The sequence below is a fragment of the Taudactylus pleione genome, unplaced genomic scaffold, assembly GCF_031769625.1.
Source record: "Taudactylus pleione unplaced genomic scaffold, aTauple2 ptg000487l, whole genome shotgun sequence".
NCBI classification, from domain to species: Eukaryota; Metazoa; Chordata; class Amphibia; order Anura; family Myobatrachidae; genus Taudactylus; species Taudactylus pleione.
The window spans coordinates 4,256,631-4,282,401 of NW_028284889.1; the positions used below are offsets into that span (position 1 = coordinate 4,256,631).

The 25,771-nt window shown below is 44.8% G+C and overlaps 2 protein-coding genes across 6 annotated transcripts in view; one reads left to right on the forward strand and one right to left on the reverse strand.

Annotated features, from left to right (window-relative positions):
• RAD51C (RAD51 paralog C) overlaps nt 1-24,913 on the reverse strand; it is a 99,787-nt gene extending 74,874 nt beyond the window's left edge. Inside the window, exons 1-2 of one of the 3 annotated variants that reach the window (XM_088449538.1) lie at nt 24,560-24,907; nt 17,000-17,237 (exon numbers count right to left, since the gene is read on the reverse strand). In XM_088449538.1, the coding sequence (XP_088305664.1) occupies nt 17,000-17,237; nt 24,560-24,677 (356 nt within the window). In that variant the 5' untranslated portion in view covers nt 24,678-24,907. Of the gene's footprint in view, nt 1-16,999; nt 17,238-24,559 lie in introns of all 3 variants that reach the window. The other 2 variants (XM_088449537.1, XM_088449539.1) reach the window with 2 other exon arrangements.
• A 187-nt stretch (nt 24,914-25,100) lies between these two features.
• The window catches only part of TEX14 (testis expressed 14, intercellular bridge forming factor), a 377,640-nt gene continuing 376,969 nt past the window's right edge, over nt 25,101-25,771 (forward strand). For all 3 annotated transcript variants that reach the window (XM_088449540.1, XM_088449541.1, XM_088449542.1), the window contains exon 1: nt 25,101-25,343. The gene's annotated coding sequence lies outside the window, so the exon portion shown is untranslated. The remainder of the gene's footprint in view (nt 25,344-25,771) is intronic.

The following is a 25,771-nucleotide window of genomic DNA, read 5'->3' on the forward strand; positions in this document are numbered from 1 at the left end:
CCTGAAAAGGAACCCTTCCTAAGGGGACCTCATCATCATCATATCTTCCCTCATAAGGGCCAGAACGAGAGCTCTTAACACCTCTTCGAAAGAATGTTGTTTTTGATCTAGAGTAAACATCTCTACCTGGATTATAGCCACTTTTATTTATAGAAGAGCTGATAATTTGAATAACTCCTTGGTACGTAGTATGACCTCCGAACCAGGTCCAAGGAAAATGATTAAAACAGAGGGGTTCCATCGATGTGGGACTTGCATGATGTGCAAAACATGTAAGAGTCCCACAAGTAAAATCACTCAATATAAATCAAATCAAACAGGGAAGATATATATTATTAAAGATTTCATTACATGTCACAGCAAGAATTATGTTTATTTACTGGAATGCAGCTGTGGGAGTCAGTATGTAGGCAGAACTACTCGCATGCTGAAAGAAAGATTCTCAGAACATTGTAGGAATATCCGTAAGGGTGTTGAATCTCATAATGTTCCCCTCCATTTTAAAGATAAACATTTATGTGATCCTAAATATTTAATTTATTTTTGTGGCATTAAGATATCTCCCTGTAAATGGAGAACTCAAGATCAGGAAGGGGACCTAGCCAGGCTAGAAATGAGGACTATTTACGATCTACGCACTTTGACCCCAAGGGGTCTCAATATTGACTTTGAGACTAAGTGGTCCTTAGAAATATTTATAATTTTAGAATGTATTAGGTTTTTTTATATTCTTTTATATTGTTCTCTTACTGCATGTTTTTATTATTCTTTATTATGAGGTATTCCTGTGCCTGCAGTGCCATCAGCATTTTGAGACAAATCTCCATCCCCATGGTGCTATTTAGTGAACGGAGACGCAGTGAACAAAGGCCCTCATTCAGAGCCACTCGCTAGCGGCAGTACGCTCGTTCCGAGCGATGTTCGCACATCTGCGCATGCGTACGGTTTTTAGTACGCATGCGCGAACCAGTCAGTGCGGCCGAAAATCGTTGGTACGCAATATAGCGAGGGCCTGCTATTTTGAGTGACAGAATGAGGCGTATGTGGGTGGTAACAGGGGAAGGTGCTTGAAAACGGGGAGTGGAGATCCGAACGCAGGCGTGCTTAAAGGTCAAAACGGGCGTTTTAAGGGAGTGCATAATTAATACAGCAGCGTCATTGACCACGTCACTTGGTTTTTTTTTAACTCAGAACTGCTCGCAAAATAGTGGTTGAAAACACCAACCACAAGAATAGCGAGCAGTTCATACGCTGTATGATGTACTCGATTAATCTAATAAATAGCGGACATGACGTATGGTGCGTGCGGCCAGGGGGCGTTTTTATAAAAAAAACGAGCGTATGTTTTGCTCGCTCGTTCAGACTTAGAGGTGGGAACAGACTGCAATTTGCGAACGGATCATTTGAATAGCCACCCCTTGTTTTTGAACGAACTACCACAAATAGCGAACGGCTCTGAATCAGGCCCAAAGAGTTAACGGAGCGTGCGGCTAATTGATATTTATATTGCGGAGTGATTTCTCCGTCCCATCCAAGACTTCCGCCTGTGCGTTCCACAGTCAGGACTTGAGACACTGTTACACTTTCCGGCTCTGCGGGTCATATCCCGGAAATACCTTTTTTGCGTGCCATGTCAGATGGACTCACTGACGGCAAACGACTTCCGGTTTTGGATTCCGCGCACCGGACATTATGTCGCAGCTATATTCTGGACACATCGTTCTGCACTAACAAAGCAGGAAATGGATCAACGAAATTATGGGATCATTAAGGATGGATAGCCTTATGCTAGGATTATGCACCGCACTTTGTTTCTTACCAATCGGGGACACTGTGAGATTGTACATGTTTTTATTTATTATTAAAGATTGATTGTTTTAGGGTTTTGGGATTATTACCATGTATGTAATGTGGATAGTGCAGAGATTTTTTGGCCATTTTAGAGTATTCATTGTTTTAAAAAATCATCATTAGGATCACAGGTGTTTTTACTAATGAACACCATCAATCATGTGTTCAGGTATATAAGGAGCTTTAGTTTCCATTTCTCCCATACACCTTGAGGAAGGAACAGGTTTCCGAAATGCGTTGGTGGTGTGGGAGAAATTACTGCTGCCTGGCTGGACCTAGGAAGGGATTTTCTCTGGACTGATCGGGGAGGAGATGTACCCGGGTTAACATCCATCCACCCACGTTCTTTACAGTGCCTATCTCTAGGCCCATTCCGGTACGCAGGATACCCCGAAGGGGGATTTTTTAATTAATTATTATTATACATATCTTTCTGTCCTGTGCTGTTTGTTACGTGTTTATTGTGAATAAATTGCTTTACTGCCTTACACGATGGGAGTGCGCTCTCTGTGATTCTATTTGAGGGTCCATGGAACATCGATTACAGTAGGACAAGGGTTATCACTGAATAAATCTAGAAGATCCCCTTAAAGATACCTTTATGTGTACCCCTTTCACCAATTTGAGGTGAGCATAATCTCATTGGGATATATCAGTGGACATCGATTGCTTGAAGTTCCCTAAGGATTTGGATTGGTGTTACTGGACAGAAGAACTTTTTATAATATATTTTGGTTTTATTAATCTCTTTTAAAAAATTGTTTTTCAGAGCAGCGCTGGGTGGCCTTCTCTTATTTTCTGTATAAGTACGAGAGTAGTCTGATCCCTTGATGACGAGGGCAGGCCGCCATAACTGCCATGATTTTGGTAAAGACCATAGGGGCAGTTGAGAGGCCAAACGATAGAGCCTGAAATTGGTAATGCTTCTGCAGGATAGCAAACCGGAGATATTGTTGATGAGGAGGCGTTATATGTACATGTAGGTAATGTCACAAACTCTCGGACAGATTGTGGATGCTACCCGTATTCAGGGAATTGGTTAGACCTATTCCTGAGGTGCGGAGTCTAATGTACCGGCGGTTTTCACCAGGGACCCTCGCAAGAAGGTATGGACTTGGCTGCGTCCGACACAGGTCGTGGCCCTCAGATTAGGTTTCTCTATACAGGTGCTGGCGAACTTGGTTGGAATGCAAAAGACTTTAGCGTAGTCGACGAGCCGGGTCAGAACCAAACGGACGAAATGATACCAGGGAACAGGCGTAAACGGGTCACAGGGAGAAGCCGAGGTCAGAACCAGATATCAACACGGAACCAGGGGTCGAGAAGAATCAAAGTCACGAACAAAGCCAAGGTCAGAACCGATAATCAGGTTATGCACAGGAACGCTGGAGTATGGTAATGGAGCCTATACTCTGGCACTGGAGTGCTCCCAGGAACTTCCTTATATAGGTCAGAGATCAATTTAGCCCCCAATCAGCACTTCCTATTTCGTGCCTGTCTCTTTAAAATCTTTTAGCAGAGCGGCGCGCGTGCTTCTATTGAAGTCGCGGTCGCCTGCACACAGCCGCCGGAGAAGGAGAACTGCTGACAGCGGGCGCCGGGGATCTCCTGCCCGCTGTCCCCACGCCAGCCCGGACCCCAGCGCCGCCGTACCAGGTAAGAGGGACCTGGATTCGGCAACGCTGTGACAGGTAAGTGTTCTGAATGCCCAGAGACGACATAAAATCCCCAGGCTCCATAGCTAGGATAATAGAGCAGAGGGTTTCCATACGAAACCTAGGCAGCCTGATAAACTTGTTTGGAGATTTGAGGATTGGCTGATGAGACCAGGAAAAGGGTAGAATAATAGCCCTTCGCTCGTTGTGAGCAGGGGACCGGAATTATTACTGCTGAATTCATTAAGGACTGAATAGCTTTTTGGAGCAGCAGGGCCTTGCTTGGGTCCGATGGAGGTCCTGTGCAAAAGAACTCCTGGGGGGGTCGCCTTAGGAAGCATAGGGCATATCCGTGGGAGACCCAGGTGTCTGATGTGGTCTGACGCCAAAACTGGGCTAACTGAAGAAGTCGGCCTCCCACCCTGGGAGCCCCCAGGGAGAGGCCCGCCCCGTTAGGCTGTAAGCTTGTCCTCAGACTTGGCAGATGGACGTCTAGTAGCCCAGGCTTGTTTGGCACTTGGCTTGGAGGCCTTGGCTGATGCCTGCTGCCGTGGAAAGGACTGACCCTTAGCTTTTCCTTGAGGGCGAAAGGACTGAAAAGATGATGTCCAAGGCTTTGTATTATATGCAGAGGGCAGGAACGCTGTCTTGGAAGCTGCCAAAGTAGTCACAATTTTATCTAATTCTGGACCAAATAGGATATCTCCAGAATAAGGAAGAGACTACAGAGCCCTTTTCGAGTCTGAATCTACTTTCCAGGAACGGAGCCAAACAATATAGCGGGCCACTAACAGAGTGGAAGATATCCTGGAGGCCAGGAGAGCCGTATACATAGCTGCTTCTTTTAAGTAGGAGACTTCATCCCTAAAGTGAGATATGAAGGATAGTTGTTCCGTTGAAGCATCAGGGGGAAAGGTCTCTTCTAGGGCCTCTGCCCAACCCTCAGTAGCTGGAAGAGAATAAAAGGAACTTTAAACGTTTTGGAATTTAAAACCTTTAACCAGGTATATTCCATGCTTCACTTATGTGATCAGATAGCTGGTCAGAGTGAGGGAACTCTGGTAAAATTATCTTTTGTCGTTTAAAAAGTGGGTGTTTTTTTCTTAAGAGTGGGTTCTTCCTATTCTATTTGTAAAATAGATTTTACAGCTCTCACAAGAGCAGGTATATTTAATTTGGAGGGTGGCTCCTCGTCTCCTGAGACTGAGTCAGAGTGAGAGAGGTCTTTAACTTCTGCCTCCCCAGATGATATATCAGTATCAGAGAACTGGGTGGACTGGGAAGATAACACAGCACGTTTTGTAGGTTTAGGCTTTTCCTTTTGCAGCATTTGCTGGAAAACTGTAGAAGTATTAGCCAAACTTTGTACTGAGGTAGACAGTATGTCTACTCATGGGGGAGGCAAAGGACTTGCAGGGAGTACCTGCTGTGGCCATCCTACAGGGGGGCTACAACGGGGACTGCTAAGTGGTCCACAATCTTTGCCAGCACCTGAGAATAGGCAGCCCAGGGTGGGTCACGAGGAGGAGACACCAGCGCTGAGGGGCCTGAAGCTGTGTAACAATTAGTACAAAGACCATCCTGAATGAGGTCCTCTGGGGCTAAGCCCACTGAGCAGGATTTACAAGACACCAGAATAGGAGCTGCATCATCATCAGCCTGCTTGTTATGCTTTCCTCTGCCAGACATAGCCACAAGAATAGAAAAATACACAGTATGATACAGTGCACAGGAACACCCTGCAGTATTTGTAATAAGGCACAGTGTAGTGTGCAACCACGCTATATAGTATGTGATAGCCCTCACAAATATAGAGGAGATGTGAGGTACAATGAACCACCTATATTTCAGTATGTCAGGGTATATTAGAATAAAGGGAAAGGTATAAGATGGACAGTATAGAAAGTAGAGATCAGCACTAGCACAAGTCACATACACACGCAGAAAAAAAAACTATATATCTGCAATCAACTACACAGACAGCAGTGCCTGGTAGGATATAACGCTGTATAACCTGGCCCGTGGGAGAGGTATACAGGGAGACTGGATCCAGCGTTCCCGGAGACCTGTGAAGCAGAAATTGACTGCTGCGCATCTCTGAGGGGGCGGTGGGCGAGGGAGGAGAAGCTTAGGGAAGCAGCAAGACCACAGTTGAATCGCGCCCTGAGCTGGGGTTGCAAGGAGAAAACCTTCTTCCCGTGCTGATGTTAACCACCAGGTCCCCTGGCCTCTAAATATGCCCTGCGCCAGTATATTAAAGCCCTGGTGGTCTAGTGGCCTCGTGGGCGCACCAGTGTACACATCAGCGTCTGTCTCCTGAGACCGGAGGCTCGACTGCGTAAAGACGAGGGCCACGCCTTACCTGTCCCATAAAGACGTGGGCCCTGTCTTACCTATCCACTGGATTCCGGGCTGCAGTCTGGGGTTCGAGGAGCCTGCTAGCTAGTCCCCCTTAGAGCCCCACCAGGAGCAGCTAGCCGGTGCTTGGTGTCATGGTGCCGCGGAAGGGTGATGGAGCAGCAGCGCAGACGTCCAAGGGTCAGTCTTTTGCTGCTGCTCAGTTTAAAACACTAGAAATAAAAAAAAATAAAAATAAACTTGGGCTGCTTGAAGCAGCCCCACTGTTAAAAATGGTGATCTAGTTCCTGCCGGACACCAATGAAACAGAGTCGCCCTTGCATCCTGGGATGGAAAAGCTTTGCTGTTGGTATCTGGTCCTCTAGGTCCCACCTACACCCCATTGTCTCCATATGGAGCCCTATGGACCCTGAAGAAGAAATAGCAATGTACATGTAATTGCAAAGTTAAACAAACACAGTAAGAAAAAGGAAAATTTTTGGTGACCACATATTATGCAATGTTTGTTTAGCCTATAAATCAATGACCTAATATGTAGGATCAAATAATACAGTTCCAGTCATTTAGACATCATGCTAAACAAACGTAACCCCTAAATAAAGCATACACCAAGTGACTTCATATATGCATGATACAATGTCATCAAGTAACCAGATTGACAATTCGCAGCTACAAAATTGAATTTGGAAGTTTGTTTTGGTGTACATATAATGGCGATGCGCGTCCCCGCAGTCATATAATTACCTATCTTACCACGATGTGACACACATCGTATCACTTTTGGCAGGTAATACGATCAGTCATGGTTTATGTGCACAACCGATCGCTCGTTTACGATTTGTAATCGTGAAATGGAGCAACGGATCGTATGATCGTTTGAGAAATCGTACACCTTTTGAACACATCGTATGTAAAATTTCAAGGGAAATCTTATAAGACATATTGTACGTCTTTTTATCACACCAATCATCAATTTTTTTTTTTAATGGCGGATGGGCAGATAATAGCGTATATAATGAATGAGCTAAGGCAGGAAAGAGCAAAATTTATTTTGCCCTTATTTTAGGATGGCAAAATTCTGTACCAGCCTGCATTGATTTACAGGTTAAACACTTGATGCATTTTGAATGGAATACATATGGGAGACTAGCGGTCAGAAAACAGACACCGGCATCCCGATGCTCAGAGAACCTCATTCAGAGTCGGTCGTTGCGGCCGTACGCCACCGATGTTCGTTAAACTGCGCATGCGTAAAGTTCGCAATGTGCGTGCGCAAACTAGCTGCTATGATCAGAAATTTCTCTCTCCTTGAACACAGCCAGGTCGGTAGTTTGAGTGACAGATGGAGGCGTTTGTGGGTGGTAACAGGGGAAGGTGCTTGAAAACGGGGGAGTGGAGACCCGAACGCAGGCGTGCCTCATTATGCGAGCGGCGTTTTATGGGAGTGCATACGGATTATGGGAGTGCATAATTAACAAAGTAGCGTCAGGGCACATGTGACATGGGAGGTTTGTACACTGACATGATCGTACTGCTTAAGAGAGGGTATGGTCAACCTTAAAGCTCTACGACCAGTTCCGATGGTCTCGATTAATCCTTATATGGCCGGAGATGACGTGTAATGCGTACGAGAAGGGGGCGTATTTTTTGTCTTACGGCCTTATCCTCCCCTTGGTCGGCCAGCTAACGATCCGATCTTAAGGATGCAACTTGCGAGTGCATCATTTGCATATCCGGCCCCTTTTCCCTTACGACCGTGCGGCCGCAACGACCGACTCTGAATGAGGTCCAGAATCCCTACAGGGGCTCGGTAAATATAACCCTCCCTTCCTGGATACTAACCCCCACCCATCCATGCAGCCTAACCCTCCACAGTTAGTGCCTAAACCTAACCCTCCTCCCTTAGTGCCTAACCCTTACCCTCCCCCTCTGCAGCCTAACCCTGCCCCCCCCCCCCCCCTCTCCCCACAACCTAAACCTAACTTGCCCCAGTACAGTATACGTTCAGGGTGCCGGCTGTTGGGACTCTGGCGTAGGCATCTCAAGTGATGTCGGGTTTTCGCACCGGTAATCTACCCACCTTAACTGCATCCCATTTTGAACAACCCACTGTGTTGGCAATTACCAATTTTGGACATCACACAACGTTATTTAAGCTGTTTATTGGCACCATTGTTCTTTTAAATTCAGTTGTTTTTTGTATTGTTTGAGAAAGGGTCTTGATGATCCAACAATTCAAATTTTTCCAATGAACCACTGAGTTTATGCACTATATTGCATTGGAGTTCCAATATAATGCAGAATAGCATGTCCTTGTATGAACGTGAGCATTTAAAGCTGTGGTGCGTGCCACAGGATTACTCTGCACCAGCAAGTAGTACAAGAGGGTTAGATGGGGTGGGCTGAGAGGACATAGGCTTTGCAAACTTTGTGGGTACAAATAATGCAAATAGGCTGCCAGGGGCTACCTAGGTGTAAAAAGATTCAGTACCACTGTTCTAGCATATATACAAATTTACATTGTAAAGTCTACATTTCAACTGACCATTGTATGTTTAGGGCTGTATTCAATTAACGGCGAAAAGGGGCGTTTTTGCAAAAAAAAAAGCAGTGAAAAAAAATTGGAAAAAAGTTTTCTCCATTCCAGACAAGGTGAAAAAATGCAAAATCCCTATTTTTGGCTAAAGATGTGGGTGATTTCTTTCAGAACCCTTTGGACCCCCACTTCCTAATGATAAATTACCGGAAAAAAACAAATCGTAAGTTGCGTACTTTGCCGAAAAAGGACTGCGCATATTTTGGGCGAAAAAAAAAAAAATGTTGAAAAAAGATAGAAAGCAATTTTTTTCCAGGAAATTACTGTTCCATGTAAATTGGGGTATGTTAAAATGGGAGCAAGTATATTTTCGTGTCGTAAAAACACTTTAAAAAACCGTAAAAAATCCACCTGCTGTGACCATGAGTGATATTTAAAACACCTGTCGCTCCATACCGCCCATCGAAAAATCAGACCCAAAACGAAACCATTTTCAACGATTGTTTTTTTCACCCAAAATTTGTGCGGTTGCTTTTCGCAACTTACGATTTTTCCCCCCGGTAATTTATCATAAGGGGGGTGCCCAAAAGGTTTTGAAAGAAATCCCCACATTTTTAGCCAAAAATAGGGATTTTGCATTTTATTCGCCTGGTCTGGGATGGAGTAAACTTTTCTCCAGTTTTTTTTCGCCTGTTGCCGTTTTCGCCTGTTTTATGGCGAAAATGTTGCCATTTTTCTTTGCAAAAACGTCCGTTTTCGCCAATGGCAAGAAAAACGTCTGTTTTCGTCGCTAATTGAATACGGCCCTTAGAGGTAAGATTTACGCTTGACAAAGATGTGCTGTGTCAATACAATAATTTATCAGTTTTGAAATGCACTTGCAAAAGTTATCCAATTAGCCCCGAACATAGTTTGGGCGCTAATGGATAGCCGCGATCGGTGGGAAACGGGGATTATCCCCATTTTTCGCCAATGTTTTTTTTTCACCCATTCCCATTATTTCGGTCTAAATAAATCGGATAATTCTCCCGAAAACACAGTTTGCGGATCTGTGGGTTTTCGCCACTTAGGTGGTGAAATACGGCACTTATCGTGGTTTTTTTTCAGGAATACATCAGGTTCTGAAATAATATCCACGATAAGTGCCGGCGTCAAGCACTAAATGGATAGCCCCTAAGGGCTATTTCACACTAACATTTTTATCCAGACGGAAAAAAAATGGCTTTATTTTTCTGAGGATACATCCCTTTCACACACAACAGTTTTGTGCCGTGTGTATGAATTTCCAACCTTTAACATTGAAACTGTGGACGGCAGCCATCTTTGTCAGTGTCTATTCATGAAGCATCCATGTATTTACATGGTTAACTTAACTGTACGTTTTTTTGCCGTGCGGTTAAAATGGTTTAGTATGAAATAGCCCTATGAGCTATTTAAAACACACACACACACACACAGACTCATCTACTGTATTTACATACTTTATTAAAATTACTACACGCCAAAAAAACAGGAGGTATTTTGCTGGCCGGTGAAAACCGGCGTGTGTGAAAATAGCCCTAAGGGGTATAATTACTAAAGTGTGGGTTTTTAGAAGTGGAGTTGTTGGCCAAAGCAACTAATCAGATTATAGCTACTATTTTCTAGATTCAATGTGCTAGATACATTATAAGTAAAATCTGATTGGTTGCTATGAGCAACAACTCCACTTCTAAGAACCCGCTCTTTAGTAAATATACCCTTAAGAAACAGATTATAGCAAAAAGAGCAGGTAACTTTACAGCTGGGTAAAACAATGTTGCAATGCAGGTTGGTCAGATTTAGATTTGAGAGTATTATGGGGGCAATTCAATTGTTTTTCTCAGCAGCTGGTAGTGCCAGGCGCCCAATGGAGCAAATAAATTGTTGCTCTGTGAGGGCGCAAACAGCCGCCGGTATTTCTGCTTGCCCACCCTCCGGAGAAGGTGAGCAGAAATGTGCGATAAACCCTGGTTTTGGGCTGTTTCGGCACCCTAACCTGGACTTTAGACTGGTTCAACCGTTTTATGTGGCTAAACCCAGTCTAAATGTCTGAGAAGATCGTGATAATTAATGGGTGCCCACAAAAATTGATTTGCAACATTGGGCACCCATAAATTATCACAACATGAAAAAAATTTAATCACCCCCTGTATTTTGTCGTAATATATATTGCTAAAAATAGGGAAACCTACCTGTACCCCCAAAAGACAAAGAAACTGATAAAAATATAAAAGTGTATTAGTGGCCATAATAAGAGTATTTGGGGTTCTTAAAATGTGTCAAATGACTGTTATAAGCATGTTTCTAAAACAGTGAAATAATAATAGAAAGCAAGTGTTTGTTGGCAAAATAAAAGTTCTACTTAAATTGGGGGGTGCATTAAAATGCCTAGAAGTATATATTTGTGTCATTTTAAGACACTTTTAGAAACCTTTAAAAATATACTTCTAACACACACTTTTCAACTACTCAGGGGGTGGAAATCGTCGGGCTTAAAAACAGTAGAACATTTAAAATATATGTTTATATAATTACTTGTATATAGATATAATTAGAGTGCAATCAAACAAGTAATCATACAAAAATCCTACACAAAAAAATACCAGACTGCAATTATTTTAATGCAATTTGTGATAAATTGTATTCAGTGATTTCTTCAATTTATTTAGATACCATACATGTGTAGATACTATTAGAGCATGGAATGATATAGTGGCTAGATGAGAGTTTTCATTCATATTTACCTTTATGCAGAAACCATTACAAACTATAGTAAACAAGACTTAAAATATTTTAATTGTAAATTTTGTATATGGAAGTATACAAATACTACTACTGTAAATTCCCGTGTGTTGGTGCCATATTTTCACGTCTTTCATCTATGTGCGCTCCCGTTTTTCGCACTATTCTATTTCAAAAGCCGCAAAAACGCATTTGTGCGAAAACTGCACATGCTGAAAGCAGCGAAAAGTACAGCACATTTCGGGGAAATCTATCTTTACCCCATAAAAAGCTTAACTGACATTGGAAATCAATATGGAAGTATTCGTTGATCTAATAAAAGTATTTGGGGTTCTTAAATTGTGTTAAATGGCTGTTTTATGCATATTTGTAGAATTGTGGAAAAATTATAAATAGCAATATTTTTGGGAGAAAATAATTGCTGCAATTATATTAGGGGTACATTAAAATGGGTGCAAGTAAACATACACCTGCTGCAGCCACCTGCAATGTTTAAAACACACAGCCCCCCAAATTATCTGACTCAGTACTTTAAACCCATTTTCCAAAACTTTATTCATTTTGACCGCAAAAATTACATGTCATTATTAGGGTGAATTAAGGTAAACAAAAAATCTTTTTGCCTAATTAGTCATTAGGGGAGGTGTCCAAAGGGTTCTAAAGGGATGCAGTCAGGAAGCCGACGATCGAAATGCCGGCCGTCGGCTTCCGGACTGTCAAATCCTGGCAGGGTACTAATGACAGGCGTTGAAATCCCGACGCTCGGCATACCGAACAAAGGTAAGCCGGGGGAGGGGGGTGTGTGTGTGTGTTAGGTTTCAGGGTCCCTGGGGGGACTTAGGGTTAGGCATCCCCACGGGAGGGTTAGGCTTGGGAAAACAGGATTTTGGTACTTACCGATAAATCCCTTTCTCCAATTCCACAGGGGACACTGGAGTCTCAGTACAGTGGGGTATAGATGTGGGATAACCGGGAGCTGGCACATTAATAAATCTGAATAGTAGCTAGCTCCTCCCCCTCTATACCCCCCTACAGGTCAGTCTTAAACTGTGCCCAAGGAGAGCTGGAAAATAGAATAATAGAGAAGAAGAGAAGCTAGAACATACATGAACAAACAAACAGACCTTGAAAAAAACTGTCCAAACCAGGAAGAACAATAACTAATGCATGTGGAACAGCACCGGGTGGACGTCCAGTGTCCCCTGTGGAATCGGAGAAGGGGATTTATCGGTAAGTACCAAAATCCTGTTGTTTTCTCCTTCATCCACTAGGGGACACTGGAGTCTCAGTACAGTGGGGACGTCCCAGAGCTCACATCCCGGGCGGGAGAGCGCTGAGAAACCTGCAAAACAGCACGGCCATACTGTGAAGCAGATGCCGCAAACGTGTCAAAATGGTAAAACTTTGCAAAAGTATGCCGGCCTGACCAAGTGGCCGCCCGAGAAAGCTGAGTCAAGGAAATACCGCGGACAGCCGCCCACGAAGGACCCACCGAGCACGTAGAATGCGCTGTGATTGAAGTAGGAGGTTGTTTTAATGCAGCCAGATAGGCTGATTGTCAGACAAATCCATCTAGAAATAGTTGCCTTAGAAGCCGGCCAGCCCGGACGCGCCATATCATATCGAACAAATAGCGTATTCGACTTCCGGAGGGATGCAGTCCTATCAACATAAATCCGAAGAGCCTGGACAACGTCTAGGGATCTGGAAGCCGAAGAATCGTCTTTAAACACCGGAACCACAATCGGTTGGTTGATGTGAAACGCAGACACTACCTTAGGCAAAAAAGATAACTGCGTACGTAGCTCAGCCCTATCCTCATGAAAAATGAGGTACGTTGGACGACAAGAAAGCACCCTTAGCTCCGACAAACGCCTAGCAGAGGCGAGCGCCAAAAGGAGAACCACTTTCCATGATAAAAATTTTAATTCCACAGTCTGTAAAGGTTCAAATAGGGAAGACTGGAGAAAAGAGAGGACCAAATCCAATGGGGCCGTTGGAGGTACAAACGGAGGTTGTAACCTGACAACCAATTGTAGAAATGTTTGGACATCCGGCAATAATGCTAGTTTCTTCTGAAAGAAAATCGACAGAGCCGATATTTGAACCTTCAAAGATTCCAGACGAAGACTTGCTGATAAACCAGCCTGTACAAAAAGAAGCAGCCTGGCTAAGTTGAATTCTGACGGTGGCGCACCCTTGCGTTCACACCAAGAGACAAACGCCTACTATATACGATGATAGTGCTTTGAGGTAACGTCCTTCCTATCCCTTAACATAGTAGGAATCACCCTGGAAGGGATACCCTTTCTTCTTAAGATAGCCCTTTCAACAGCCACGCCGTCAAAAAGCCGCTTTAAATTCTTATAAACGGACCCTGTTACTGCAGATCTTCTTGCAGAGGAAGAGGCCACAGGTTGTCTATCTGGGCCAGACAGGCCCGTCTGGTGCCACCCACAGAACCTTTACCCTTTCTTGTTTGATTTTTGAAGCAGACGAGGAAGAAGTTGGAGTGGTGGAAACAGGTAAACAAACTGAAACCACACAAGGAGTTGTTAGAGCATCCACTGCCACCGCCTGTGTATCTCTTGTCCGTGAGCAGTAAAGTGGCAGTTGATGGTTCAACCTCGACGCCATGAGATCTACATGAGGGAGATTCCAACGCTGAATCAGTTGTTGAACATCCATTCTCCTGGATGAATGTCTTCTCGACTGAGGAAGTCGGCCTCCCAATTTTCTACCCCTGGGATGAAAATTGCTGATATCGCTACAGCAAATTTCTCTGCCCAGAGAAGAATGCGGCTTATCTCCCTCATGGCGGACCGACTCTTGGTGCCGTCTTGTCTGTTGATGTACGCCACAGCCGTGGCGTTGTCGGACTGCACTCTGATGGCACGGCCCTTCAACAGAGGATGTGCTACCTGAAGAGCATAGAACACGGCCCTTAGCTCCAGAATGTTTATGGGCAGTACCGCCTCCAGTCGAGTCCAGCGGCCCTGAAAGTGTCTTCCCCGAGTCACTGCCCCCCATACTCTCAGACTGGCATCTGTGGTGTGGAGAATCCATTCCCACATTGCAAACCGCTTGCCTGCCAATAGGTGAGAGGAATTCACCCACCAAAAGGAGAGATGTTCGAGTCCTGGGTGACAGTTGAACTAACTGGTGAAGAAAAAGGTGGGACCATGACCATTGAGAGAGGAGGTCCAGATGGAATGGACGGTCATGGAATCTATTGAATGGACTCGAAGTTCGCAACCAACTTCCCCAGAAGGCGAATACACATGTGTATTGACACCCTGCGATGACGCAGTATAAATCGCACCATGTGTTGGATGGAGGTGACCTTTTCCTGTGGAAGAAATACCTTCTGCTCCACCGTGTCCAAAATCATCCCTAGGAAAGGCAGACGCTGAGTAGGTTGTAGATGACATTTTTGCTAATTCAGGATCCATCCTTGTTGTAACAGAAGACTCTGTGTTACCCGGAAGTCCTGCAGTAATTGAGTGACTGACGGAGCCTTGAGAAGCAGGTCGTCCAAGTACGGGACTATAGTAACCCCTTGAATCTGAAGAAGGGCCATCATTACTGCCATGACCTTCGTGAACACTCTTGGTGCTGATGAAAGACTGAAAGGTAAGGCCTGAAATTGAAAATGAGAGGCCCGCACTGCGAATCGAAGGAATGCCTGATGAGGAGGCCAAATAGGAATTGTTACCAATTCAGAGTTCATACACACACACACACAGAGAAAATGTAGTGATACACACAAACACACACAGAAAGACTGTTTAGAAAGAAAAGATTAAGGACATAGAGGGAGATGCTATTAACCCAGCCCATCCAGCACTGATGCAGAGACCAGCATTGTGCAACACAATATAATGTGCTGTAATCGCTGTGTAAACACAGTCTAACCTGCTCTTCGCAAGTCTAACCCCGCTGTGCAGTCACAATCTGGGCAGACAGGTCTCTCTTCTGCATTTGTCAGCAGCCTGTGTCTTCTAAAATGGCCACCAGCCTCCTCCTGGGAGCGCTGGGAGGCAGGAGCAGAACTGTGTGTTAGGCTCCGCCCTTGCTGCTTTTTAATGCCCGCCTGTCATTTTCTCCTGGCCACCCTGCAACACAGGGTGCCAGGAGGCACTAACCTTCTTGCTGCCAAATGCTGCTGGCGGCGGGCTAGCTAATAGGGGACCGTGATGAGCGTCGCACGCAGCACGTCTGGGTACCCCCCAGAAACAGTGGTCTCTGTAGCTGAAGACCACAGCGCACTCCACAAGCAGCGGCGGTGAGGTCTCCCCGGCAGCTCCAATGAAGCAGACAGGCATGGTCAGTGGGCTGCCTGTCTGATCCTCTTGCTGATCGAGGATCCTTGATTTTTAGCAGAGAGCTCTTTCTTTGTGACCAGCTCCCTTGGCACAAAATTAAGACTGACCTGTAGGGGGGTATAGAGGGGGAGGAGCTAGCTACTATTCAGATTTATTAAAGTGCCAGCTCCCGGTTATCCCACATCTATACCCCACTGTACTGAGTCTCCAGTGTCCCCTAGTGGATGAAGGAGAAAGGGGGGATTAGGATCAGGCACCCCTGGGGGGAGGTTAGGGCTAGGCACCCTCCCCGGGAGACTTAGGTTTAGGCTGCGGGGACAGGGGGGTTAGGATTAGGCACTTAGCGGGGGTTTAGGGACAGGCACTAGGGGGGAGGTTAGGATTAGGCACCCCTAAGGGAGGGTTAGGGTTAGTATTACTTACCCAAATCCACTGTCAGGATCTTCACCCCTGCCGGGGGGTTTCCAGTGTCGGGATTTGCGGCCGGCGGTAATACATACTGATTCCATTCTGCAGACCCCACATTTTTAGCCAAAAATAAGGATGGTAAAAACAGTTTACCGGTTTTCGTCTATGGCGTTGTCACACATGTGAAAACTTCGGCAACAGGATTGCACAATAAGCATTTTTGTGCGAAAAGTTTGCACCTGCAAACGCTTTTCGCATCTAATTGAATCTGGCCCTTAAAATGATCTTTACTGCCAGATAAGACTATCAGAGAATGGCATGGTTATGTAATGTCTGATGTCGGGATGCCTCCTGTCAGAATACTGACAGCGGCATCCCGATGGTTGGTATCCCGACAGGATACCAACAACCCCTTCCCCCCCCTAAATCTCCCTTCTTGTAGCCTAACCCTCCTCATCCCGCACTCTAACTCTCCCCGTTAGTGCCTAAACCTAACCCTCCCCCCTCGTGCCTAAACCTAACCCTCCCCCCCCTTCGTGCCTAACCTTAACCTCCCCCCATGTGATGCCTAACCCTCTCCCCTTGGGGTGCTTAACCCTAACCCCCCCCCCCCCAAAACCTAACTACTCTACGCTCCCTAAACCTAACCCTCCCCCCTAGCGCCTGACGCTAATGGCATCCCTGACTTACCTCATTCGGGCTGGCATCCTTTGGCGTTCGTATTAAAATAGGCGTTAATATTTTGACGCCTATCTTAAGTCCCTTGTCGGGATTTTATGTGCACCATGTTAAACCAAGTAGGTGTCAATTGTACAGGAGGAGTTTATAGCGATGCAGGAAGCTGTATAAGGTGCAGTGTTCATTGGATTTGCTGTGACAGTGATTGGGGCAGACCAGCCCCACTATACTGCACACTGAGATCTACCAGTCTCCTAGTTGCTCAAAATTATTCTTAGCACTGGTTGCACTATTTTTTCTGTTGACAATGAATGGGCAGTAATACAAGGTGGTCTGTTTTGCAACTTTACCTAATGTAAAGAATACATATCAAATAAAACTTCTATGTGCATTCTATCATTTATATACTGGTATATCCTTCGTACCACAATTGTGTCTTTCCTACACCAGGGGCCCCACAAATTTCCGTAATCTTGCCAAGTTGCACGCCTTCTCCAAGAATTTCATCTAAGGCTGAGCAAAAAGTGATGACAGATCCCTGAGCTTGTTCCTGTTGAAGTAGCTCCAATGCTGTGTGTTTCAGGATCTGTGATATGCCACCTTGACCTTCTTTTCTCAAAATTTGCAATGCTTCCACAGAAGCCTCTTCAGATATTCCAGCTTCTGCAGGATGAATAAAATGTTAGTTAGGAAACAACTCACACTTCACAGACCTGGGAATAAAACCAGTTGCAGAATTTAGGAAAAATAATACATTAAATGACACTTCATAGACGGTTGCCATCCTCAAATTATGTTGCAATGCTATTCTACAAGAAAAAACAGCATTCATATTCACGACTGGGATATGGCTTTCCTATAGGCTTGGCTGTAGCATGAAAATCTAACTTGTGTGTTAATGGATTCATATTTTAAATTCACCACTTTAAAATGGCTACTACACACGGTCAGACTTGCTAGATGAGCGATGAACGATTTTACCAACGATCTCATGAACGATGAATGATTTCTGACAGTACTTAAATGAATGAAATCGTCCAAATCTGACTGCAAACACAGTCGATTTCAGATATCGTTATCTGACATGCGGGCACGCGCATCTTTCGTCGATGCATGTCAAACATATGAACAATGTAATGATTTTCTTCCAGAAAATCTGACCGTGTGTATCCTCCATTAGGGTTTGTGTGACCAATCGGAAGTCAGTCAGTGTCACACAGCTCGATTTGCAATGTGAAACACAGCTGTATGGAGCAGCCCACCGGCTTCAGTTTATGGCCCCCTGGATTGGATATATTTTTCACCCTACCAGTGTGCTGCTTTAAAAAGGAATCTTCCGGTATAAATGTTATTTCTACAGACTCACTATGTCTCCCTATAACAATATTTTAACATGGATTTTTCCCCCTGAATGATGTATAATTGAAAGTGGATTTCCTGCAATATTTTGTCAATTCAATTCACAGCTCAGGGCCTGATTCAGAGATATAAGCTATGCCAATGTTTTCGCAGTTGAGCAATTTTCGGCAATATGCGCATACGTCTGAGTTGAACTGGAGGAACATTACCGCAGTTGCTCGCAGTAACATTTACCCGTAGAGTGATTTATAGGCAGGGAGAGTTTGGGGGAGGTATCGGGGAATGGCGGCAAAGAACACAGGAGTGTCACAACTGTTTTCGGAGCATGCCACAGCCTGCGTCTGCGATTCTGTACGTAGTGAAAGTTGGTCCAGCGTATTAGTACAGGTGCCCATTCTGCACGACCATAGGGCTACTCAGAACTGCAATAAACGAATGATCTGCGACCGCTGCTGCGTCTTTGTATGCAGATTCTTGAATTTGCAAAGATGCAGGGGGGGGGTCTCAATACATTCCTCTGGGTCTGCAACGTTTGCATATTAATGCACAGCAGTGCGTATGGGATCTGAATCAGGCCCTATGCTCGGCAATAAAGAGGTCAAAAGATACTTAGATAAAAATGATGAACATCTGCTCACAATAATGACAAAATCTATAAACAATGTATTTCAGAATAAATACTCAATCTACCTCTTAAGATCAGAAAATGTGTAATTGAGATCAGAGTATAATAATACTGATTATAAGCACAGCAAGATGTGTATTGCAAAAATCGTCTGTGTTTACAGTTAATTACTTAATATATATATACACATGAGACGTTGTTTAGCAACATAGGATCATTAATGAATTACTGGTAAATCCCAAATGACCATGTGTTGCAGATAGAGCATGTGATCAGAATGTCGGTTTAAGCACATTACAGTGTTTTTAAGACAAAGGGCTTTATTTACGAAGCAGTGGCCTCTGTAAGCAGCTGCTTCCCGGCGAGTTGCAGGTGAAAATTTAACACAGCACCTGGCGTGCTTTACATGGTCTGCAGGTGCAGTTTTACATTTTCACCTTACAAAAGCCGCTGCTTCGTAAACAAAACACAAAGTGCTTAATAGATATATAATTTAATATATAAAGGATAAAAATGTGTATCATATGTGATAAAAAATTAATTTTCCTCTGTGGTTAGGAAATGTAGTTAGATATTCATTGACATTTGTTTTTAAGACTTAGAGGGGTATTCAATATGAAACGTTAACTTCACTGTCGAAGTTAATGTTTCATATCGGAGTTTTTACCTGCGTTAAAGTATCGGGCGTGCTCCCGCTTATACCCGTATTCAATATAAAATTAACGAAAACGGGAAACTCCGAAGTTGGATTTGCGTAAAGTTACGAATTTTTCCTTAAAAAAATTGTAAGACCCCCCTAAAGTAGTAAAAACATGGGGGAACACTATGGGTACCCCTGTTTTAGCCTTTAATTGAAAGTCGGGGATTTAAATAGCCGCAGCAGGTGTTTTTTTCCCGACACTGAAGAAGTGATGCAGAAGAGCACTTAGGTAATTTTTTTAGTTTTTTTAAGTGGTCCCATCAAATTTGGGGTACATGAAAATGGGTACTAGCATATTTTGAAGTCCCTAAAGTAATTTTTTGAAAATTCTGCATTTGTGCACCTGCCGCTATAATTCTATTCTTCAAAACACCTGCCGCATACTTGCAGAATAGCCCTGAACCTATTTCCCTATTGTTAAACAATTTTTTCCCATTTTTTTTTTCACCCCAATTTTTACATTAATTTTTTGGGGTGTCCCTATTTTTTTTTAAAACTTTTTTTGACAGTTCTTTTTTAAATGTCATTCCCAGGGGTGCACGCTATTTTTTTTAAGCCTGCACCCCTAAACTCCAATTCTGCACTTTTTCGACACCTATTCAATGGTGAAAACTTATCCCCGTTTTTTATCAAAGACTTTTCAAAACTGCGATAAGTCTTTGAAATTGAATACGGTGTAAAACTAAAACCTGAGATAATGACGTCATACCTCCGATATTAACGCAAAAACGATGTTATCGCACCCATATTGAATACCCCTATTAGGGGGGTATCCAGTTAGCAGCGGTAAAGTAGCACTGCTAATTGATCGCAGCGGGGCTATTAGCCCCAAAGTGCCGCCCGACACCGGCACTTATCGAGAATAATTTTTGAAACCTGATGTGTCCCGAAAAATAATCAACGATAATTACCGTATTTCACCACCTAAATGGCGAAAACACATAGGTTTGCGAGCTTATCGCAGATCCTATGTGTTTTCTGGAGAATTATCAGATTATTTTGAACGAAACAATAGGAAAGGGTGAAAAAAAACATCGGCGAAAACTGGGGATAATCCATGTTTTTCGACGATCACGGCTATCCATTGGATACCGCCCTAAGTGCTTAAGAAGTACACATTCTTTTATACAGGTTAAACCTTATCACATTTAATAACATTGTAATGAAATAGTAATAAAAGTAATCAGTTTGTATAGCATTGTGGCAAAATCACAGTGAAGTAAAAGGAGCACTTACTGTTTCCCGTTATACAAAGTACTGACTGGGAAATGAGAGAGCAGGCACAGAGGCTCTTAGAAGATATAGAGAGCAGCATCTGCTGTCAGCGCACCTCCACAGCTGTCTGTTCTGTTGCAGCGCAGGACAGAACACTGAGGACAGCACACTGAGGGAGCCACCGATGAAAGCACTGCTGAGTGAATACCTGTGCAACCAATGTTCGAGAAGACGGTGTGAGCAGAAGAACGTTTTGCCGATAACGTGATTATGTGGTAGTAGCAGATGTCTGGACAATAACCCCTACAGCACCAGAGTCATTATGAAGTCCAGTCTGCCCAATCTTAGTTACAATGGAGTCAAGTGTACTCTCATTTGAAAAAAAGGGAGCCGACGGGAGAGTGTAAGCCAACGGGTGAGCAGAAACAATGGAGCTGGACGGAGAAGCAGAGGAAAGCAGGAAGAGGACGCCTTGCAATTCACTGTTTCGGCAGGTAAGAAGACACAACGCTATCTAGCGTTCCTGTTAAGAGTGCGTGCAGGGCGCTGGGGGGCCGTGTCCTTGTGACATGCCTCCAATTTGTCATACTTGAGGGCGTGCCCAGCACTTACGAAGGTGCTGGGCTTCCTCCAAGTATTCCCCTCACGGAGAATAGATGCCGTGCGCATTATGGACCTCATTCAGAGCCGCTCGCAAAATGTGATTGCTCGCTCCGAATGAGGGCGGCGGCGGCATCTAAAAAATGATCCGGCCTCCTGGCCGCTCGCTAGGCTGTGTGTTACCACCCACAGCTGTAAGGAGCGGCCAGGATGATGGTCGCAATGGTCAAGACCATCGCGACCATCGGGGTTTGCGACGAGACCCTTGTGGTAGGGTCTCGTCTTCCGCAAGCCCCAGAGAGCTTTCGGCTCTAATAGACCCGGAAGCTCTCCCACTGACATCACCTCCGTTTGTGAAGCCACCCCCCCGCCACGCCTACAAAACGGGTCGAGCTGTCGATCAACATTGACAGCCGCCCCTTTTGTAGTGAGCCATGGAGCAAGAGAATTTCTCTCTCGCTCCGGGGCTTGCGCACGCGCAGTGCGGCCGCTGCGCGTGCACACAGTCAAACATCGACCCGTTTGCGAGCGGGTCTGAATGAGGTCCTATGTTTCTAAAAAAAGATGAGAGCTTTTCTTCTCTCATTTATATAAATACCATTCCTGCACAGTCCTCATTTTATATAAAATGTGGGCTGGAGATATGTAGATTTTCCAAAAACAGAGATAAATTTAAAATTGGAACCCTACAATGGAATATGTATAAGGCTCAGTGAGAGCTCTTCTGTCTATATCAGTAAGGGCTAATCTAAGTAAAATTATATTAAGTATAGAGACGGGTAAGATTCAAATATGAGCAAAAATTTAATTTTTACCTTGTGCAAGTTTAACACACGTGCAAAAAACAAAAACGCTAATACACCTATAAAGATGAAAGTTCTCAAAATGATTAAGTGATTCATTTCAGAATCAGGTCAGAATATATTAAATGGCACTCAATGGTCTTAGGGCCTGATTAAGACCCGCTCGCAAGCGGGTTGATGGCCGGGCAGTTCGCATGCCACTGTGCGAGACCCGTAGCGAGTGAATTATCACTCGCTGCGGGACTCACTACAAGACGGGGCGGTTGTCTATTGTGATTGACAGCTCGTCCCGTTTTGTAGGCGGGGAGGCTGGACAAACGGGCGATGTCAGTAGTGAACTTTCTGCTCTATTAGAGCGGGAAGTTCACTGGGGCTTGAGGTGGACGAAACCCTACCACAAGGGTCTCGTCGCAAGCCCGATGGTCACGATAATCGCCAGGCTGCCCGCTAAGGCTGTGGGTGGTCACCAACAGCTTAGCGAGCGGCTTGGAGTAAAAAAAAACGGCCCGCCCTGATTCAGAGGGAGCACTCGCATATAGTGAGCGCCTCTGAATCAGGGCCTTAGGTCCTTGAGTGATTGCCAGTCTGAAGCCGTTTGTGAGCGACGACGGCCTGTTACCTAAGGCGGTGGCATGTTGCTGCCGTTGGGGGGTGGGGTGGGGGGGGGGGGGGGGGGGGGGGAGAAGAGGCCAGGATGTCCATCGGGTGATGCTCCCGCAGATTATCCGATGCCTGCTTCTGCATTAGGACAGCTTTGCAATTACGTTCGGTACTGAATCAGGTCCTGTGAAGTGAAAATATCATGCAAGGTCAGAATCGCAGAGGCCCACACAAGTGGCTGTGCAGCTACATCTATCTAAAATGCTAATGCAGCAGGAGGTGTCTGTAGGAAAGAGACACCTCCATGCAGCATCTACTAACAGTGCTGCGACCGAGGTCCATCGCAACCCTAGGTCGCGATGGGTGCTCTTTCGGCCAGACTGCTGAAGCTGAAACTTACCGCAACCTGACCGGGTCCTGGTCACTTGCGAGGCCAGGAAATCTGCGTCCGCCGATGCAGACCCTGGCCTCGTCCCTCCCGGAAAACGAGGGCAACATGCCCCCCTTTCCAGGAACTGTGGCCAGCTACAACCCCGCCCCGCGCCCCCCAAACGCCACAGCATGTCAATCATGCCGCGGCTTGGTGGGGCAGGTCTGCGAGGGAGAGAGCAGGACCCGTTCTGTGCATGTGCATATAACAGCCCTTTGATTTAAGAACCCTAAATACTTTTATTAGGGCTAATAATACACTTCTATATTGATTTCCAGGGTCAGTTAGGCTTTTTATGGGGACTGATGTCCCCACAATAAGCTGTTCTTTCCGCTAGCTTCGCCATTCGCACGTTTTCGCCTGTTTTGGAATTGAATAGGGCAATAAAGCAGGTGTGCGCATTGTGAAAGTACGCAAAAACTCCACATAGGCGAATAGATTGCAGCGGCAAATGCATTTCACCAGCCGCGACTTTTAACCTCTAATTGATTCTGCCCATAAGTGTCCATCTACAACTTGAGCACTAGAGCAGAGGAATTCCCCAGCACCCACTCAGAGCTTAGTCGCTGGGAGGGAGAACATGAAGTTCAATATAAGAAGAGTGGGATAGAGTAAAGGCCCCTATACGCTAGCTGATAGATTGCTGGATCCTTTGATCAGGACGGAAACACAAATCCACCGGTCGGAAATGCTGTCATGAGGCCATTGATGTACCGTGATCTGTTGGAGGATCGGTAAAATTACACATGTTAAATTTCAGATTTTCAAATCATGATCATATTTTGATCGTGATTTGCAAATCAGTGAAATCCAACTTGGATTAAACGATCCTCCAACCTGGCATCTCTGCATCGTGACAATCCGTTGCTAGAGTATGGGGGTCAGTAGTGATAGATAGGAGCGGGAATAGAGTGATGGGGAAGCAATGGGAAGGAGGAGGGGCAGGGGGAGCGAAGGGAAGGGAGGGCAATTGGAAGGAGGCGGAGGGAGGGAGCTAGAGAGTTGGGAAAGAGGGGGAGGAAGAAGAGGAACCAAGGGAGAGCAATGGGATGGATGGTAGAAAGGTCTATAAAGTGAAGTGGTTCACAGGACCCCTGACGTCACAACCATGTGACTCTGGACAAGAGGGGGAGGAGCAAGGTTCAGAACAGTGGGCCAAAAGTTTTACCTCGCGGGCTTGTCACAGGTTTAATTTCCCTCTCTATGCCCACTGGCAGCTGACCGGTTCTACTGTAGCGGTCACGTGGTTGTGACGTCAGAGGTCCCCCAAGTCCAACTTGGATCTAGCAACAACCGTGGTGAAAATAAGGGCCATTAGTTTTTGGGGGACTTCTGCTCGTTTTAATAAATAGTCACAAAAATGTTACCTTCACATTCTTCTGCAAAGGCTTATCTTGTGTTAGTAAAGTATCTTAAACACAGAATTTCAGCACCAGTGTGTATGTAAAATATAAAGAAACCCATGCGTTATGCATGTGCAACTTTAAATATCCTATTCTACGTCTTCACTGATACCACAGTGTTATAATGTAAGCAAGGTACGGGGTAGCACTGCTGTGGTACGTCTTATATATACTATGATGTATTTCAGCATTAGTGTATTACTCTCCCGCACCGCCCCCTGTCAGTGTACAGAACATACAGCACAGTTACCTCTGGCAAGCTCCCTGGCTGTCACGTCTATCACATCTTGAACAGTACGGAAGCCAGCGGCGATCAATCTAATCCTGACGGGAGGGGCTAGCGGAAAACTGCCCACATCACGATTCATGTCAGTCACAGGCAGCGCAGAAGCCCCCGATGGCTGCACACCGGCCGGCGCCAAACGTACAAGCCACGCCCAGAAAGACTAATCAGGCGGGAAGAACTTCACGAAAAATAACAACGTGCTCACTGACTGCTGACAACTGTCTTCAATAAAAAAATACTTTTGAGTAAACTTCTAATATTCTGACGATTTTTTTAAAAATGCAATTCTAGTGTGCACTCTTACTACAAGAGACCAACCTAGTCATTCTGTACCCTTATGTCATCGTCATTTTGTTGTGGAACAACACACTTGCTTATAACTAGAAATGATCTTCAAGAAAATGGCCACCACACTTAAGGTTGTATCTGTATGATCGAGGACACATTTGAACGCATTATAATCTATTGTAAAACTGCGTAAACATTTCTCTCTTTCAATCTAGCACTTAACTTCCAGCGGCAGGCTGCACGTGGTCGTGTTGCTGAGAGAGCGGCAGGTGCGGGGCCGGGCGGCGGTTGCTGTTTTGCTGTGGATAAAAGCTGGTGGCGTCAGGGACAGGGTCCGTGGCTACTCGCACTAGCAATACAGGAGGCAGGACCATTAGCAGACGGCCAAACGGCAGATATAGGCATTAATGCGACCTGGCTGTGCTCGAGTCCCGCTGGCTGCCTAACCGTCCAACACGATGTATGTGTGATACCCATAAATATTTAAAAATCAGTTGTTACCTGTTAGTGTCCCTGTCCCATCTTCCATTCTTATTCTAGGCATCTATAGATCTAGAAAGTTAATCTGCAAAATGTCTATGCTGGCAATATACATACATGAATTGGATGTCGTTTATATTATGTAGCATATAAATTTGCCTTTTTAAGTCGTGTCTGTACTTTGCAGGCATAGTTGCTGATAAATTGGCTGCTGTGAACTGTAGACCAATGGTTATAATCTTTATAATGGGAAGCCAATTTACTTACATTTTAAAAAAAATTCCATAGGCACTTTGGCCAAATAATTCTACACAAATGTTCTAGATTATATTCTACACCGATTTTTTTGGATGCATTTGAAATACCTTCCAAAACTATTAATGTACAAGGTACTTGTGTACTTTACGG